Below are 17,464 nucleotides of genomic sequence, written 5' to 3'. Positions count from 1 at the left end.
TTTTGTAAATTAATAAATATAAATATATATATTTATTTTAAAAACAGAAATGAGCTAGCTTCAGTAGTTATTTTTAAACTGTATGCTCCTCTTGCCTTTCCTTGGGAAATTTCCAAAGTCAGATGAAAAAATATCCAATCCTTTTGGTTGATACATCTGCAACACAATTGCAATCCCATTCCATTTGTAAACTATTTCCTAGGATGGACAAGGACCCAGAAAGAACCCAGCTTAAACTTCAGAACTCACAAAAAAGACTTTGATAGGGCTGATAGTTATAGAGAAAATGAAAAGGGCACAATCTGTTGGGAAGGAGTCCAAAAGCCTCAGAAAAGAAATTACACAAGAGTTCAAAGAACTGATGTAAGAGAGAATTTTTCTGCCAACTGTGCCCTTCCTGAACTAACCATGTCACCTGAAGAGTCTTAATAAACAAAACATCAAAATAAATCATACAGAGAAACTCAGGATTGCTGCATATGACTTTTGGGGATCCAAACCTAACTACTTAGGTCACAAAAAAACCCAACTGCCACACAAGTGTTTTTTCTGATAAAAGCATGCCTAGAAGCAAAGCAGATGTGTGAGTATCAGTGTGACCATTGTTGAATTCTGTTTCACTTGCTTTTCCTGACACAAACATGCAGGTGTGAGAACAAGATATGCATTTTTTTAAAAAAAAAACACACAGAAAAATATTTATATCTAGATAGTGTATACCCTTCTAACTTTGCATTTAAGGCAATTTACAAAACAAAAGTGAAACAATTAGAGCATCATGGGCATTAATCATAAAATGCACGTCACATTAACAGTAGCATGAGCAAGCCAATCCTGCGTGTGCTTTCTTGGAAGTAAGTCCCCTGGGATTCAATGGGGCATACAGGAAAGCATGCAAAGGATTACAGCCTGGGAATGTAATCAAAATGACATTTTTGTTGCCTAAAGCCAAGCGGCTGCTTTTGGTGTCTCTCCCTCTGTGTGTAAAATAATTTCTCTGCAGCTTTTGACCTTCTTAATTAGCACCCAATGCAATTCACAAAACAAACACAATCCATCAACATGTCAACAAAAAGTAAAAATTAAGCATAAAATACAATGACGCTATTGTAAAAGAAAAGGAAAAAAGGGATCATTTGCACCACTTATCCCTAGACAATCTTGTGAACTGCAAGTCTCCAAGGATTTAGCCTCCACTTTAGCCACTCCAATTTGTGTGGCTGAGCCAATCCAGTCCAATCCAAACCTGTATGTGTGCTTGCACCCATGGACATTGTTTCAGAAGCCACGGGTACAAAATACTGCATCACACCCAATCTCCACTGTGTTCTTTTGCTTCAGCTGTGAGATGTAGCAGCTCCTGAACAGAAGGTGCAGTTGTAACAATGTAGGTGACAACGATGGCATGGCTTCTGCACTCTGTGCATTAAAATCCTTGTCATGCGCATGGGGTTGTCCCAAGGAAGAAGATACCTGCATTTCTTAAGACATCCCACTTTGCTCCCAGATGCTTAGAAAGCTGCCACCTGAAAATTCCAGGTTTCTTATACCAAGGGTGAACCTCTAGATTTTGCTGGACTCCAGTTCCCATCAATCCCTAACTGCTGGTTATGATAGATGGGGTTGATGGGAGTTGGAATCCTAGCAACATCAAGGGAGGGGGTCACAGGGTTCTCCGCCTTTTCTTTATACAATAAATGTCAGCAAAAAATGTCAGGGCATTGTGGCTTGGTCTGCCCAGAGGTAGAAATCTGGCATATCTTCCTACTGCATAACACACACCTCTTTGTTCACCCCCTGCTCAAAACAGTCAAAGTGTCCATAAATTGGAAGAGTTCAGAAAGACGGATCGCCAAAGCCAACGTCTAACTGCACCTGATGGATCTCCTGGAGCAGTTCCTCATTGGCCAGCCCCAGCTGCAATGGAAGAAGAAGATATGAGACAAGGCTAAATCAAGTGCCTATTTAAAGATCTGTCATGTATGCTTTGGTTCAAGGAGGAAGGCTGGGCCAGTTAATCCCTACTTCAAGGCCACACAAGACAACCAGAAATACTTTCACTGTCGGCCTGCCAAAAGCTGGCATCCGATGTGATAGATCATGTCAGGATGGTGAGATAGCAGCATGCAACAGCAGCTGATTGAGAAATGCCACATTTAATTCAATGCCATTTTCAGTGTGTGTCTCAATTTCATCATGGGAACATTCGGAACCCGCAATGATGCCTGATATACAATATAAATAGAGCATAATGTCTACACACGGACATTGAACAGCCCTTTTTGCATTGACTTTAAAATACAACCAGTGTACAGAAAAGCACTTTGGTCACAGATAGTACTATGTGAATTAGTGCTCATGCCCAAAAGGTTTTTCCACTTGATTTTACTTGATACTCATGTTTGTGTCGCCTTCATTTATTTGTACTGTAATGGTTTTGTTACTGCTTCATCAGTCTTCTTGTTCTTAGCCTCCTTGTATTTTTCCAAGAAATAGAAAGGAGGGATATGCTTTTAAATATATATATATATTTGTGTGTGTGTGTGTATATATATATATATATATATATATATATATGCAGGTTTTGGTGTCCTCGGGTGTCTTCCCGTGTAAAAGTTGGGGTGTCTAGGCGACGTTTCGACGAGGTCTCACTCGTCATCTTCAGGCTGGTGCTTTCGGCTTCTTGTTACTGGAACAGAGCAGGATCTCAGTGTTTGAGTTCCTATAAATACTGTTGAGGAGGTGTGGTGTATAGCCTCCAATGTTCTGGGCAGAGAGGAGGTTCCCAGGCTGGTGTGCCTTTTCTTCTTTTGTTCCTTAATTACTTGAGGGATATCTTGAGTGATTTCTTGAGTGATTTCCTGAATCCCACTTAGGTGGGTCATTAGGTGTAGATTAGTTGCTAAAGCCTTCGTGTCTTGAACTCTTGAACTTTGTGAAGAGTTTTTCTGAGAAGATGGCTGTACTGCACTTGGTTGTGCTCTGGCTTGGCTTCGTGTATAGGGGCGAGCTGTGGTTTTGTGGCCTGTGCCAGCCAGATCTGTGTAGGGATTGCAGGGGGGTGCAGCATCCGGAGGTGCCACCCTGGTTTGGCTACTGGATGGTGTCTGTAATTTATCTGTGGAGAGGGTCTGGGTTTGGGTCTGGTGTGGTTGATTGGTGATGGCGTTCTGTGTGCCTCTGGATCTGGTGTCAGATTTTTGAATCTGACACCAGATCCAGAGGCACACAGAACGCCATCACCAATCAACCACACCAGACCCAAACCCAGACCCTCTCCACAGATAAATTACAGACACCATCCAGTAGCCAAACCAGGGTGGCACCTCCGGATGCTGCACCCCCCTGCAATCCCTACACAGATCTGGCTGGCACAGGCCACAAAACCACAGCTCGCCCCTATACACGAAGCCAAGCCAGAGCACAACCAAGTGCAGTACAGCCATCTTCTCAGAAAAACTCTTCACAAAGTTCAAGAGTTCAAGACACGAAGGCTTTAGCAACTAATCTACACCTAATGACCCACCTAAGTGGGATTCAGGAAATCACTCAAGAAATCACTCAAGATATCCCTCAAGTAATTAAGGAACAAAAGAAGAAAAGGCACACCAGCCTGGGAACCTCCTCTCTGCCCAGAACATTGGAGGCTATACACCACACCTCCTCAACAGTATTTATAGGAACTCAAACACTGAGATCCTGCTCTGTTCCAGTAACAAGAAGCCGAAAGCACCAGCCTGAAGATGACGAGTGAGACCTCGTCGAAACGTCGCCTAGACACCCCAACTTTTACACGGGAAGACACCCGAGGACACCAAAACCTGCATTCCTGTACCCGTGAAAATCTACGAAAGCATATATATATATATATATATATATATGATGACAAAATTAATCCTGGCTTAAAGAATGTGTGACTTGCTAGTCACACCTGCTGGTTGCTTCTGAACCAAAGTGTAACACCTTTCCACAAATCTAACAATCGTGAAAGAGAGAATAGGGTGACAAACCTTAACAGCATATTTGTAGGATTGTTCTGCCTCCAGCTGCCTTCCACCCTGAAGAAGAAGAAGAAAGCAGTCCACAGTAAGCTGATCTTTTACAACACAATAATGCAGTAGCAAGAAACTGCAAAGGGTTTAATTATGGGTTAAGAAAAAGAATGGACAGCAGAGAAACACCACTCCCCAATGAAGTACGGTACTTGTTAGTTGTCAACTTGAGGATAGAGGCAAACAAAAGGGAAATGATGTTGGGGGGGGGGGGTTGACACCAAATTCCTTTCCACATTTCTGTTTTGATAAATAGCATCATTGGACTCATCGATTTACCAGTTAAATATTTGAGGATTCCACCCCCCCAAAAAAAGATACACAGATGAACCATGTTAAGCTTGGACATCAGAATGGTTGAGTACCTGTTTCCATTGAGAGTGTCCTTGAAACCCTCCACCTAACATACTCACACTGCTGTAAAGAAAAGCAGATACATCTTTTGCTGGGTTAAAAGGCCCTTGAGAGTTCACCTGCATGCAGACGAGAGCCAGATACGCCCACACTTCAGCATTGTTGTTGTTGAGGGCATTGGCCTCGGAGAGGGCATCTTCTGCCTCCACCATCTCTTTGAGCTTTAGAGAGGGAGAAGTAGACTGATTAAAAACGTAAGACCATGTGCTGTGCACTTGGCTTCAAACACCAGCAGTGCGAGCGCACTGCAGCCGGATTAAAGAGCATCAGTCTCTTACCCTATAGCAGGCAATTCCTACTCCCAGCCATGTGAGACAGGAAGGCGATTTCTTACTGGCCAGCAGGTAGATGTCCTTTGCCTTGTCATACTGTCAGAGGAACAGAGGTTGGAAAATTACTCTCCGTGCTATGACAGTTGACACGATACTCTGTTTGTTTTGTTCTTGACAGAAGCCTTCTCTAGCCACCGTTTCAAAGAGAACTACTCACAAAGGACATTGTGGTTTTTTTATTATATTTATTAACTGCTCAGTAACTGTTGGTGACATAAAAAGGAATATCAAAACAAACAAAAAAGGACTACTAAAACAAGATAAAATCAACCAATACAATCTGAAATGAGCACTTAACATAATTGTAAAAACCTTGCCCAGCAGAAAACAATAGCCTTTAAAATTCCAGAATGCAAAATAAGCACATTAAAGGGCATCAGATTCAACTAGTCCAGTGGCCCTCCTGCTTCTAACAGCCAGGTGTGTCTCCAAGAAGCCCACAAGCAGGACTTGAAGGCAACAGGCCTCCCCAGTCAGAGTAGGAGAGGTTCTCCTTAGATTTCATGTCAAGACTGCCAGCCCACCCAGCTCTTCTGTGCCCCACTGAACTCCCCATTTTGTGCCTCCTCACCTCCTTCCTCTCTAAGTAGATGGATCCTAACCGCAGGTAGACAAAATGCATATCCTTTGCATCAGTCACAAAACTGATGGTCCGCTCATAGCAGGCTTTTGCCTCGCCAAAGTCCCCAGTCAGGTAGCAGAGATGCCCTTTCTGAGCCCAAACCTCTGGATTCTGCACAAAAAAATAAAATAAAAATGGTGGCAGGAAATGGAATAAGTGGTTCCATGCATAAGTGGTTCCATGCAATAAGTGGTTGGCATGCATATTTGTGGTATGAAAAGGTTAAAGTACATAGAGCTTTCTTGAATCATGTTGTAAGAAAATCGGTTTATGAAGTATGGGGAAAATATAAAAACTTATTAGAGCACCTTGGTGGCTCTCCCCATTAGAAGCGATATCCTTAAAAAAACTGAATATGAGAAATGATTGGGCAATGTGCAAAGATACATATAAAATCTCACACATGTGCTGCCCTTTTTTTTCTGGTAAACAGTGGAATCAAATACAAAAGGTATTAAGAAATCTGGCATCACTGACGTGATGTTTGGGCACAGTGCCCGTCTTGCTGATGCTGGGTTAGTGGAACAAAAGGGTGCTAAAAAGAGATACTTGCCAGGTAATCAATCTGGACGGCCATTTCCAGGCATTCTTCTGTCTTGCTGTATTCCTTCTTGAGCATGTATGTCTGGGCCAGCACCAGGTAGTAGTCACAGCTGGGCCCTCCTTGAGGGCAGAGCAGCTCATGTGCCAATGCCCTGTGAACAAACTGAGAAGGAAAAGCCAGCCTCAGGGTTTGTTATGCAGCCACGAAGACCACCTGACCTGCTCAACCAGATGCCGCTAGCCTTCATTCACAGTTAAATTTGCTGTCTCTTGCTCTCCTACCTATCAGTTCCACACAGTCCTGCTCCATATTCTAGCTGTGGCCTCTGGCTTCCAAATTTAGCTTACCTGGAATCAAGCTCGTAACTCTGTGAGGCATAACCTATAGTGCCCAGAATTCTTTGAGGGAAAGGAAGAGCTTTAAATGTATAGTGTGTACCCAGAGAACCCACAGAGTTGGTGCCTATGGTTAGAAGGAAAAGCCACCTTGAAGGTTTCATTTTTCACTCCCTTCATGAACGCACAACCAAAATATCATCAAAAAGCGGAAAAGAAGTAAAACACGTGCTCCCTCAACTTATATTCCTGTCGATTAAAACTTGCCCTCCCTGTCTATTTTTTGATGATTAATCAGTGGAGTCTCATTTGATTAATCCACCAGATGAAACCTGAAGCACTAGTTGATTCTCCATGGAAAGGGAGCAGCTCTACTTTGCAGTTGCCTCCACCCCACCCCCTGCCCTGTTAGTTCCACATTCACCTGGAAGGCATTGACGTCCATCAAAAAGTTAATTGTCTCCATGAAGATGGTGGTGGTGGGCTGTGGGGGAGGGGGAGGCTCTGTTTCAAAGACAACCTTGGGTTCTGAAATGAAGCAGGGAATTCAAGGAATTTAACAACAAACAGACCTTAGATGCCTTTCTTTAGTACAGTATGATCACTTCTTGGGTAGGGGTTCTATTCCAGGGATGGCATGTATAGGCAAGAATGCATATATTCAAGCCATCCCCTTGGAACTGCCCCTACACAAGCATCCTTACCTTTCCAGAGTCCTGCACTGAGCTGGCCTTGACCCCCAAGCAAGGCAAAGAGCGTTGAAGTTCTCTGTCTTGTTTATCGGGCTCATGGATGCTCTCATGAAGACTCTGAGATGCTCTCATGAGATCTCATGGGACCACCCAAGTTCCCCAGAGATCTCGCAAGAGAAAACCCTGTGCAAAAAGAGCTTTTAAGCTCTCTGCTTTCCGTGCATTTAGTTTGTGCAATTTCAGCTGGCTAGCCTTCTCCTGTGTAAAGTTGAAATTGCACATGTTAAACATGCATAAGCTGTAATCATAGTGTACTCAATTTATTAAATAAATGCAGCAAATACACATCTTCATTTTTCATTTAAAGTTTTCAGCAAACTTTCACTTTGCAAAGTGTGCCTGCTCCCCACACCACCACCACTACCAGCAGCAGTGTTTATCCACAACCCAGGCGTGAAGCCTAAGCCAAGCCAAAAGCCTATGTTAAGAGAGCAAGTTGAGGAACTGCAAAATAAGCACAGCACTTAGGAGAATGCCAATGAAAAGGGAAATTGCTGCAGTTCATCTGTTTGCCTGTAGTCAGCAATGGAAATCAGTCCCTCCAGGTCTGCAGGTCTGCTTTGTTTGGCTTCACTCACCCCTGAGCAGAAACTCTGTTCAAATGCAGACTAGTAGTCCATTGGACAGGTCATCCTATGCAATCCAGACCCTGCTATGACTGCCCAAGCACATCATTTTGATTTTGGCAGCTGTGCCCCTTAGATTGCTGGTGTCGTTTTGCTCATTTGTGCAGCAAGAGTGGTTCTGCTGCAGCTCATTCTCTTGCTTCCCAGTCGTAATCATCATTTGCCTCGAATCCTAATCTTGTGGCCCCTAACCTTTCAGAGAAGGCAGCTTCATTCTACTGGGAGCCATCGACATCTTCCTGGACATCTTAGGCACTCCTTCCTCTTCTTGCAGGCGGTGAAAGGAATCATCATCCGACGCTAAAGGGAAATCATGAAAAATGAGAGAAATCAAAACGAGAACATCTTGATCTGCCTCTCAGATCCCTGACATTCAGCTTTGCCCAGTTATACAACAAGACTGGTATTGTAGCTCATTCCATTTCTTTAAGGAACAGTCACACCCTCTCCAGCCCCAAGGTTGTGGCCCCAAACCTTTCGGAGGCGCCAGCCTCAGTCTACTGGGAGCCAGGGACATCTTTCTGGCAATCTTAGGTTTCTCCTCTTCTGCCCGATGGATGGTTGTGGGCGGCTCTGGGATGTCTGAAACGTCAACAGATGCTAAGGGGAAATCCGGAAAAATGAGAAAAGTCAAAGAAGAACAAAACCATCTTTGCATATTTCTAACTGGATAGCAAGTCTCAGTACAGGAGGAATGAGCTTACACACTCACACCTACACCCCCGATCCCATGTCCTGCCTGCAGAAGCTGATTGGTTGGGAGTTCTCTATGAACTTACTGGGTTAGCTAGAGTTACTGAGGAGCTCAGCCTTGCTGTTATTTTAAATAATAATAATAATAATAATAATAATAATAATAATAATAATAATTTATTTATACCCTGCCCATCTGGCTGGGTTTTCCCAGCCATTCTGGGCAGTTCCCAATCAAATATCAAAAACACAATACAGCATTAAACACAAAAAACTTCCCTAAACAGGGCTGCCTTCAGATGCCTTTTAAAAGTAGGGTAGTTGCTTATTTCCTTGACATCTGATGCCCCTGCAGCTTCTTGAGACTACAAGCCCCCATGATGCCTTGGGAAGGAGTGCAAAGCAAATGCTTAAGCCAGGGAACAGGAGTCTGTGGCCTACAAGTCCCATCATGCTGGCTGCGCCGGGGATTCAAACCACTTCCTCCAAACAGAGTATTTCCCCACTGCAGATTTCTCCTTTAAACTTTTGACAGTTGTCAATCACCTGGTGTTGTCATGACATCAGGTGACTGACAGATGGATGGGACCACTCCTTGTTGAAGCCCACCCCCGGGTGCAGGTGAATTAAGGATCTGGCCTGTCAGGTTCCCCACCCCTACACTAGTAAGATCAAGAAGCAAAACCAACACTTCAGAAAGGCCGAAGGAGTCCAGGAAGGGTGAGAGAGATTATAGGCATGACCAGTATGTGCAGGAACGCACACACTCACGCAGTGCCAAACTCAGAAGTGACCTGGAAACGTCATAAAAGATGTCACTAAAAGGGCAGAAAGGGGGCAGAGTTGGAGCAGAGGCGGGATGGGGCAGAACAGGGTGTTTCAATTGCGCGTTATTTAACGGACGCACACAATGACCTCCCGGACCGCAATCCTCATGCAAACTGGGTTTGCCTGTAGTCATAAAAATATGTTTTCAGAAAGATGAAAGGAAATGTTTTGGGATAAACAGAGTTCTAATCCCAGAGACACAGATGATGTCCCTGTTGGCATAATATATTCTGTCTGTTGTGAACATGAATATTTTTGACCTGCTGTGAACATGCTGCGCCTTTTCCAAGACCCCATTGTTTACAAATTCCCTGCAGGCAGAGTCTCAGCTTACGCAGCTCCTCCTCCGCTGAAACAGAAAGAACTTCCACCGCTGAAGGAGACATGGAGACCTTTCGTACTGCTGCATCTCCAACCTCAGGTGGAGGTCGCTCCTTCTGGAGAGAAGCTTTCTGGAGTTTGAAAGCCTTCTGAAACGCCATCTCCACCCTAATGTCATTCTCCTGGATATCATAGAATAGCCCTGTGGGAAAGGCAAGCAAGAGAGTTGCATCACTGCTGGGAGGTGGGAGGGAGCCTCTCAACCTGCAGTGCCCCCAACTGGCCAGGCACCTTAATGGGTCATGGAGGAAGAAGGCGATAAAATTCACCCTCCTTTCCATCAGGGAGTAAAGGGGCGGGGAGGGTAATTGACCTGCATGAAAGACTCTACGATTTGAAAACAGAGACACTGCATGTAGTCTCGTTACTTATGGAAAATATTTTAATGAAAACATATTAAAGGAAAAAAACTGGTCCTACTTAGAGTAGATCCACTGAAGTTAATAGACATGACTAACTTAGGTTCATGAGTGTCAAAGGGTTTACTCTTGAGTAGGAATTAGTTGGCGACAGCCCACTGTGCTGGCGCTGTTATTGTTAAACCATTTATTTGGAAGAAAAGAGAAATCCATTCCAAAGAAGAGAAATAAATACTGTTCGTCTTCATAAGGGCTAGAAGCTTGTTCCCCCACTCTGGGATTCTCAAATCATTCTACACCAGGTGCGAGATTCCATGCTTGCACAGTGCATATGTAACTTGAATACAACCCATGGAAGAGATGCCCAGACTCTGCAGCCAAGGCAGTGCGGCTGAGATGTGCTGGGTTGGAAACAGGCGAGAGAGCGGATGGTGAACTAAAATGGAACAAAACCGACAGCTGCCTGTGAACAAACGTACCCGAGCCTTAAAGTTCCTGTATGTGTGCAGAGGGAATCCTACGATGTCAGAGGTGTGCCCAGTACCGATGAAGAGAATACCATGATAAAGCGCATTAACAAGACCACCCCAGCAAATCTAGCTGACCTACCTAAGATGGTCCAGGCCAAAATGCTGGAGGGTTCCAAGCAGGTGGCGTCCTCAAAGAAGACCTCAGCATCTTCGTAGTTCTCCAGCATCACAGCCATAATGCCACAGAGCAGTATGCTGGGCAGACAAAACCAAAGACTGAAGCAGCTGCCCACTTGCAAAAAGCAAGCAAGCAAGAGCCCACTGCACTGTGTAGCCTATGAGCGTTCCTACTACAGTAAGGATGGAAGGCAACTAAGTGTTACTCAGACTAGACCCGTTGAAATTATGAGCCTAACTTAGCCATGCTCATTAATTTCAATGAGTCTACTCTGAGTAAAACTTAGTTGCCTACCACCGAATGTCTCCACCCAATGTCTACCGTCATTGCACTTTAAATCATGACTAACTTACCCCACTGATTTCCATGGGACCCAAGTTCAACCCAATATCTGAAAGACCCCCTACTTCCCTACAAACCTCCCTGAGTGTTAATATCACCCAGGGGGCCCTTCGTGGTAATTCCACTGACTTCAGAAGGTTTTTTTGTGGGAGAGGTTCCCCTCACAGAAGACATTCTCTGTAGCAGCTACTAGGTTGCAGAATACTAGGGTGCACAGCTGCACCCGGCATCTTCATTATTTACTTTTTATGATATGCTGAAGATGCATCTCTTTCCCCTGGCCTCTGACACCCGATATGTCTATTTTAAGAACCCAAAATATGCCTGTAACTGTAATTTGTTTTAAGCTGTTTTTAATATTGAATTTCAAACAGATGGAACCTGGTCTGGGACCTTATGGCGAAGGGGTAGGGAGCTAAGAAATCAAACAACTAACAACAGTTATGCACCTTGGAGGCTGACAAAAATACTCTTGCAACAGGACATGCACATGATGATGATGATAAGATTTAATAATAATAATAATAATAATAATAATAATAATAATAATTTATTTATACCCTGCCCATCTGGCTGTGTTTCCCCAGCCACTCTGGGCAGCTTCCAACAAAGATTAAAAATACATTAAAATGTCACATTAAAAACTTCCCTGAACAGGGCTGCCTTCAGATGTCTTCTAAATGTCAGGTAGTTGTTTATCTCTTTGACATCTGGTGGGAAGGCGTTCCACAGGGCGGGTGCCCCTACCAAGAAGGCCCTCTGCCTGGTTCCCTGTAACTTGGCTTTTTGCAGCAATGGAACCGCCAGAAGGCCCTCAGAGATGGACCTCAGTGTCCGGGCAGAACAATGGGGGTGGAGACGCTCCTTCAGATATACTGGACCGAGTCCATTTAGGGCTTTAAAGGTCAGCACCAACACTTTGAATTGTGCTCGGAAATGTACTGGGAGCCAATGTAGGTCTTTCAGGACCGGTGTTATGTGGTCTTGGCAGCCGCTCCCAGTCACCAATCTAGCTGCCGCATTCTGGATTAGTTGTAGTTTCCGGGTCACCTTCAAAGGTGCTAATGCTTGCAACAGACTGTGAGCAGGGGAGCAGCGGCGTGAGCACTAGTGACATATATATGCACAGAAGCCCATGTGCCCAGCCATTCTATATTTTTTTTTATTTCCCTTTAAAAAAAGGTGGGGGATCAGGACATGTTACAGCTCAGCCTCCAAGTGTTGCACCTGTGGTATACTATAGTGTACTATTTTTAGCTGGAGGGGAGAAATGCCCTCAGTATTCCTCAGCTACACGAAGCCTTTCTTGCCCCATGAGAATTGTTTGAACAAGGCCACACATCTCCCCTCCCTGCCTGCCTCCTGATACCAAGTACTACCTGGGTAGGTGATTGGGGTCCAGGCTAACAGCCTCGCGGAAGCACTCCTGGGCTTTGAGATTGTTTTCAGTCAGCAGACAGAAAGTGCCATAATCCAACCAACTCTGGATATCCTGGCGGTCACGAGACAATCTCTGGGGATGGAAACACCATTGCGTAAGTTGACTCCCTGATGTTACAGGGTTTCGAATGGATAAAAACTGCACATTAGAAATGGTGCTGCATCCTTCTGATGAGTCACCTGATCATGCTCCAAATTCTGAAGGCTGACAGACATCCTATTAGTCTTATTTGATTTTAATTCGGCCTCAGGGTTTGTGAGCCATTATGAACCTGGGCAAAACCCCTGCAGAGGTTCTCTGGTCCATCTAACTATATGTGTACTGGAGCTGGCTTATACTGAATCAGACCAAAGATGATCCATCTAGCACAGCATAGTCACTGCCCAGCAGCCCTCTGTGCCACAATCTGAAAAGAGGCTAATGGCATATGGCTCCACGCAGCAGAACAGAGAGCCCCACTGCTGAGCTAAAGAGCCACAAATCACAAGACTGTGATATTTAGCTTGGCAGTACATGCAAAGAGGACTGAGGCAGGGGAATATTTCCCCCAGCAGAGGCCTGGGGGAAACTCTTCAGCATCATTCACCCCCCCCCCCATTTCTTAGTCACCCAACTGGTGAGGGATGAGCAGCGTTTCTTGAATGGTTTTAGATTTCTTGTAAGTTGCTTGGAGACCATTTGACTGAATAGAAATCTTTCAAAAATAAATGGTGCTAAAGAAGCAAAAAATAGTGCCAATTATACAAACAAGCCAAGTCACACATTATTAGAGAAGTAGGCACTGTCATGCACCCACTCAACAGTAAAGGTCATTACTAGTCAATCTTATCTGGGAAATATTCTTTCTGACGCTCAAGATCTCAGTCAGTGAGGCCTAGTTCAAAGAAAGAGCAGTTTAGGTGGCATGAACTGTGAGCAGGGGTGGATGCATGGTTGAATGCTTCCCATCAGAGGAGGCGGGGACCCAGAACAGAGAAATCTAGCATGTCAGGGAGAAAGCTGGCATAGAACACTTCTCCCTTATATAGTTGCCTTCCATATGTGGGCAGTTCTAAATGGAGGAGCATTTACTCATGTAATCCTTTGCCTGCAGTCCAAAGCCATACAGTCTGGGAGTTGTTTTACCACCTCAGTTTTTGGCCTTACAACCTTATTAAAAATATGCACCCCTTATGTTTCCCCAAGAAAATGGACTGTATTGGTTCAAATCCCACCTCTCTCACATCTTGCCTCTAGCTGCAAAAGACATGGATACCCTCACCCCAAAAAAATCCCAACCACCCTCCCACAGCCCCTTAGGATTTTTAACACATCCTAAAATGCAAATGATGAAAACATCCTTTCTAAATGTCTCCAATTCTGCCTTAACACCAGAGAGACTCTTTGTTCCTGCAGCTGTTCTGCTTGGAGAGGAGAAGCAGTTCTGTCACCTCCTGGTAGTAGGTCGCTGCCAAGTTATAGTCTCCGTTGTTCTGGGCTTCGCGGGCAAAAAGACGGAGCTGCTCGGAGGTAGTAAAGCTGGGAGGAGGAGGGCTGGGGGTCTGCTGGGACAGCACCTGCCCAAAGGTAAGAGAATAATGCAACTATTACAGATCAAACGGCAGAGGCTTACACTTGAATGGGATATTCAGTAATAATGGGGCGGTTGGAAGATTGTCCCTTGGTGCGTAAATAATATGTGATGGGGTTACAGAGCCACCTGGGCTAAACCTGCCTACGTCCAAGAAGATTCCTGGACAGCCACTGCCAGTCATTGTAGACAATACTGAGGTAGACAGGCCCAATGGTCTGACTCGCTGTAAAGTGAGTTACCTCCTTATGTACGCCAAACATCTGGGCAGTGATGGGTGTGGCTGGATTTGTTTGCCTTGGCCGGCAACTCCCTTATGTTTCTCCAACGACGCTTGAAAATATTGTACTCCAACCTTCAGTGCCTTCCAAACATTTTGGACTACAGCCTTACCTTGGTTCTCGAACAGAATCTGTTCTGGAAGTCTGTTCGACTACCGAAAACGATTGAAAACCAAGGCATGGCTTCCGATTGGCTGCAGGAGCTTCCTGCACTCAGTTGGAAGCTGTGGAAGCTGCGTCGGATGTTTGTGTTCCAAAGAACGTTCACAAACTGGAACACTCACTTCTGGGTTTGCGGCATTTGGGAACCAAAATGTACGAATACCAAGGCATTTGACAACCAAGGTATGACTGTACTACTGTGCTGGCTGGGGCAGAAGGAAGTGGTAGGGCAACCCCAGCATAGTATAGAAGCCATAGACTAGTAGTTGACAGTCCAAAATCCTGATTAAAACATAAACAGCTTCCAACACTGATTCTTACTCCAACCTCTGCCAAGTCCTCAAACAGTCCCAAGAATAAAACAATGGTTTGTAGATGTGACACTTTTTAAGGTGTGCCTTTCTCTTCCAAGATGGCCTTACCTGATTCAGAGCAACATGCATCTGATCCACCAGGTACACGTATAGCTCACTCAGAAAAGCTTGAAGCTGGTCCAAGTTGTCGAATGCAGTTGTTTTCAAGTACTTTTCTCGCACAATTTTCACCACGGCATGCTGCAGGGAACACAAACCCTCCAGTTGACCCCAAAGGACTCAAACACATTTTTGGGAGTGGGGAGACAGAAATCCAGAAAATACAGGTTTTAATCCCCCTACTGGGCTAAATGAGATTTAAATAAAACGTGACTTTTAAAATGCAGGGGGATTCAGTAAGGTATCATTTTATCACAGGAAACGATGAAGAAATTCACTGATGTACAAAAGAAATGAATTGAAATGGAGCTTATACCTTGATTTGCTCCTTAAATGCAAAGTATTTCCCAGAGCTGTTGAGCTCATAGTTGAGCTGGCATTTCTGGCTCTCCAGGGTGTGGCTGTCAATGGCATACCCTTCAACCAACTGCCTGCCAAACAGCTCGTGATACTCATCCAGAATGGCCTCAGCAATGCTGGTAACCTGAGTGTGGTAATCTTCTACTGCCTAAAAAGACAGAGAAATAAAGGCAGAAGCTCAGTGGGAGAACATTTGTCTTGCATGCAAAAGGTCCCAGGTTGCATCCCTGGCATCACCACATAGGGCTGGGAGAAACCCCAGTCTGAAACCCGGGAGAGACACTGCCAGTCAGTGTAGTAGATAATACGGAGCTAGAAATACCACTTGTCTGGCTCAGCATAAGGCATTTTCCTATGTTCCTAAGAAAAGACTGAGACAGCGAGTGACTCATCTGAACTCTTGCTTGGAAAGAACCGTTCTGACTGAATATACCAGTTTATCACCAGTGAAGTCTCTGAAAGACTTCCCTCCCAAAAAAGTGCAAGGTGCAGTGCAAGTCTGTGCTTAGATACCCAGATAAGGAAAACTGCTGCAATGTATGTTCTGGAGCATCAAAGCACTGAAAGAGAATTGAGACTGGAAAAACCCATCGTGGGTGTTAGAGTAGGGGCACAGCCAGCACAGATGGGTGATGGCTGAAAGCAAGAGATAGTGTTTATTGTCATCCCATGCAAGAGGTAGCACAGCATGGCAGACAGAGTCAGACTAGGAGGACCAAGGGGATCTCAGTTCAAATCCTAACTCAGCCATGAACTTCACTGAATGACCTTGGGCCTGTGTCTTAGTTTAACCTACCTCACAAGACTGCTGCAAAGATAAAACAGGAACCCTGTACATGGCTTTTATTCTTACTTTATTTGGCAAATGTGTGCAAGGTGAGTAGGATCCCTTCAGAATCACAGACCTCCAATCAGGAGACAGGTTAGCTTTCAGCCCAAAGACTCACCACATAAGGAAGTGGCATGTAGACTCTGATAGTGTACCACTTAACCAAATTCTCAGGGCTGTGTATGTGTCGTGATTCTATAGGGAAGCAAAATATCTGCTTAATGCAATAATGAGGATTTCCAGCAATTCTCTATTTCCTCCCCCTTCCCCCTTTTAAAGGCATGTTTATAGCTCTCATGGTAACACATAAATGCTTGGAAGTATGTGTAAGAAGACAATGCCTGTTAAGCTTTCAGAAGCCCTAGGGTGGCTGAACAATATTTCTAGTGGTTGGGGGGTGGTGCAGCTTTTGTGTGCTGCTTAAGTCCCCATAACAAGGCAAACCAGAATAAATTGTGTCAAGTGGGGCAAAATAAATTACACACAGTAAGAGATAATATGCACATTTGTGCAAACTATTCGGTTTGCAGCACTAAGCTTTTCCTAGCACAGAATTTTCAATTCCCCACTCCCCCAGGCAGTGTACAGAAAGCTGGGTGAGTACACTTATTCTGCTCTATACCTTCTTAGCTCCTCCAGTCCTTCGAGGGAGTTGAGGGCGTGGAGGAATCATCTCCTTTACCCTGTATGTGCAAGACAAAATTCAGTGGGTTCCAAGTCTGCCATTCTATACACAAATGTTGACCCTAGACCCAGATCCCAACACTTAAGTCTATGAGCCAGAAGTTCCGCAAGTCAGTTCCCAGACTAAAACCCAGACCGAAAACTATGCATTAGGGTCATTTTGCCTTTAAATGCAATCAGAATCTAATTTCTCCCCCAGCCCTAATGATAGTGTGAATAGGACCTTTGTAAAAGCATGCAATTTGCTGGAGCTGTCCAAGGTCCTACAACTCTAGCATGACCTTTCTTGCTACCAACCAACTGACTGTGCCACCTTCAGATGTTTTCCACTCTAGCTCATGGTCAGAACAGGACACCATGGAAGATTACAAATCTGTAGTAACTGGCCTGGCCTTGCCCATGGAGCAAATGGAAGGAATAACCCATCTCAGGAGAACCTCCTCCACTGAAGGAGAATTTACAGAGCACTTTAGGATACATGATAAATTTTATAGAAAGTGTTCCTTGAGATCCCTCCCTCCCCAGATCACTGCCCATGCGCACCGGTTGGCGAGCTCCTCTGGCAAACGCTTGGGCACCAAAGGTTTGTCCAACGCAAACTCTATCACAATATACGTCCCGCTTTCTATATATTGCTGAAAAGACAAAGCAGGTTGACACTTTCTCAGTCTTAAGATCTTAAGAGCATTTTCATAGATGAAGATTAAACAGTTTGCATCTCTCTCACACCATATAC

At 44.6% G+C, this 17,464-nt stretch overlaps 1 protein-coding gene across 8 annotated transcripts in view; it reads right to left on the bottom strand.

Moving 5' to 3' along the window:
• The window catches only part of CFAP70 (cilia and flagella associated protein 70), a 32,821-nt gene continuing 15,357 nt past the window's right edge, over positions 1-17,464 (bottom strand). For 4 of the 8 annotated variants that reach the window (XM_083414091.1, XM_083414094.1, XM_083414098.1 and 1 more), the window contains exons 13-29: positions 17,272-17,363; positions 16,667-16,727; positions 15,172-15,363; positions 14,805-14,936; positions 13,800-13,925; positions 12,308-12,441; positions 10,548-10,663; positions 9,533-9,721; positions 8,152-8,277; positions 7,870-7,977; positions 6,724-6,827; positions 5,974-6,126; positions 5,370-5,531; positions 4,745-4,834; positions 4,490-4,627; positions 4,011-4,128; positions 1-1,917 (exon numbers count right to left, since the gene is read on the bottom strand). In XM_083414091.1, the coding sequence (XP_083270217.1) occupies positions 4,012-4,128; positions 4,490-4,627; positions 4,745-4,834; positions 5,370-5,531; positions 5,974-6,126; positions 6,724-6,827; positions 7,870-7,977; positions 8,152-8,277; positions 9,533-9,721; positions 10,548-10,663; positions 12,308-12,441; positions 13,800-13,925; positions 14,805-14,936; positions 15,172-15,363; positions 16,667-16,727; positions 17,272-17,363 (2,040 nt within the window). In that variant the 3' untranslated portion in view covers positions 1-1,917; position 4,011. Of the gene's footprint in view, positions 1,918-4,010; positions 4,129-4,489; positions 4,628-4,744; positions 4,835-4,963; positions 5,208-5,239; positions 5,532-5,973; positions 6,127-6,723; positions 6,828-7,869; positions 7,978-8,151; positions 8,278-9,532; positions 9,722-10,547; positions 10,664-12,307; positions 12,442-13,799; positions 13,926-14,804; positions 14,937-15,171; positions 15,364-16,666; positions 16,728-17,271; positions 17,364-17,464 lie in introns of those variants that run through there. The other 4 variants (XM_083414092.1, XM_083414095.1, XM_083414096.1 and 1 more) reach the window with 3 other exon arrangements.

This window comes from Podarcis tiliguerta (assembly GCF_965153285.1).
Source record: "Podarcis tiliguerta genome assembly, chromosome: 14".
Classification (NCBI taxonomy): Eukaryota; Metazoa; Chordata; class Lepidosauria; order Squamata; family Lacertidae; genus Podarcis; species Podarcis tiliguerta.
Note: the sequence above shows the minus strand (reverse complement) of the source record. Positions and strands in the feature narration are given on the sequence as shown.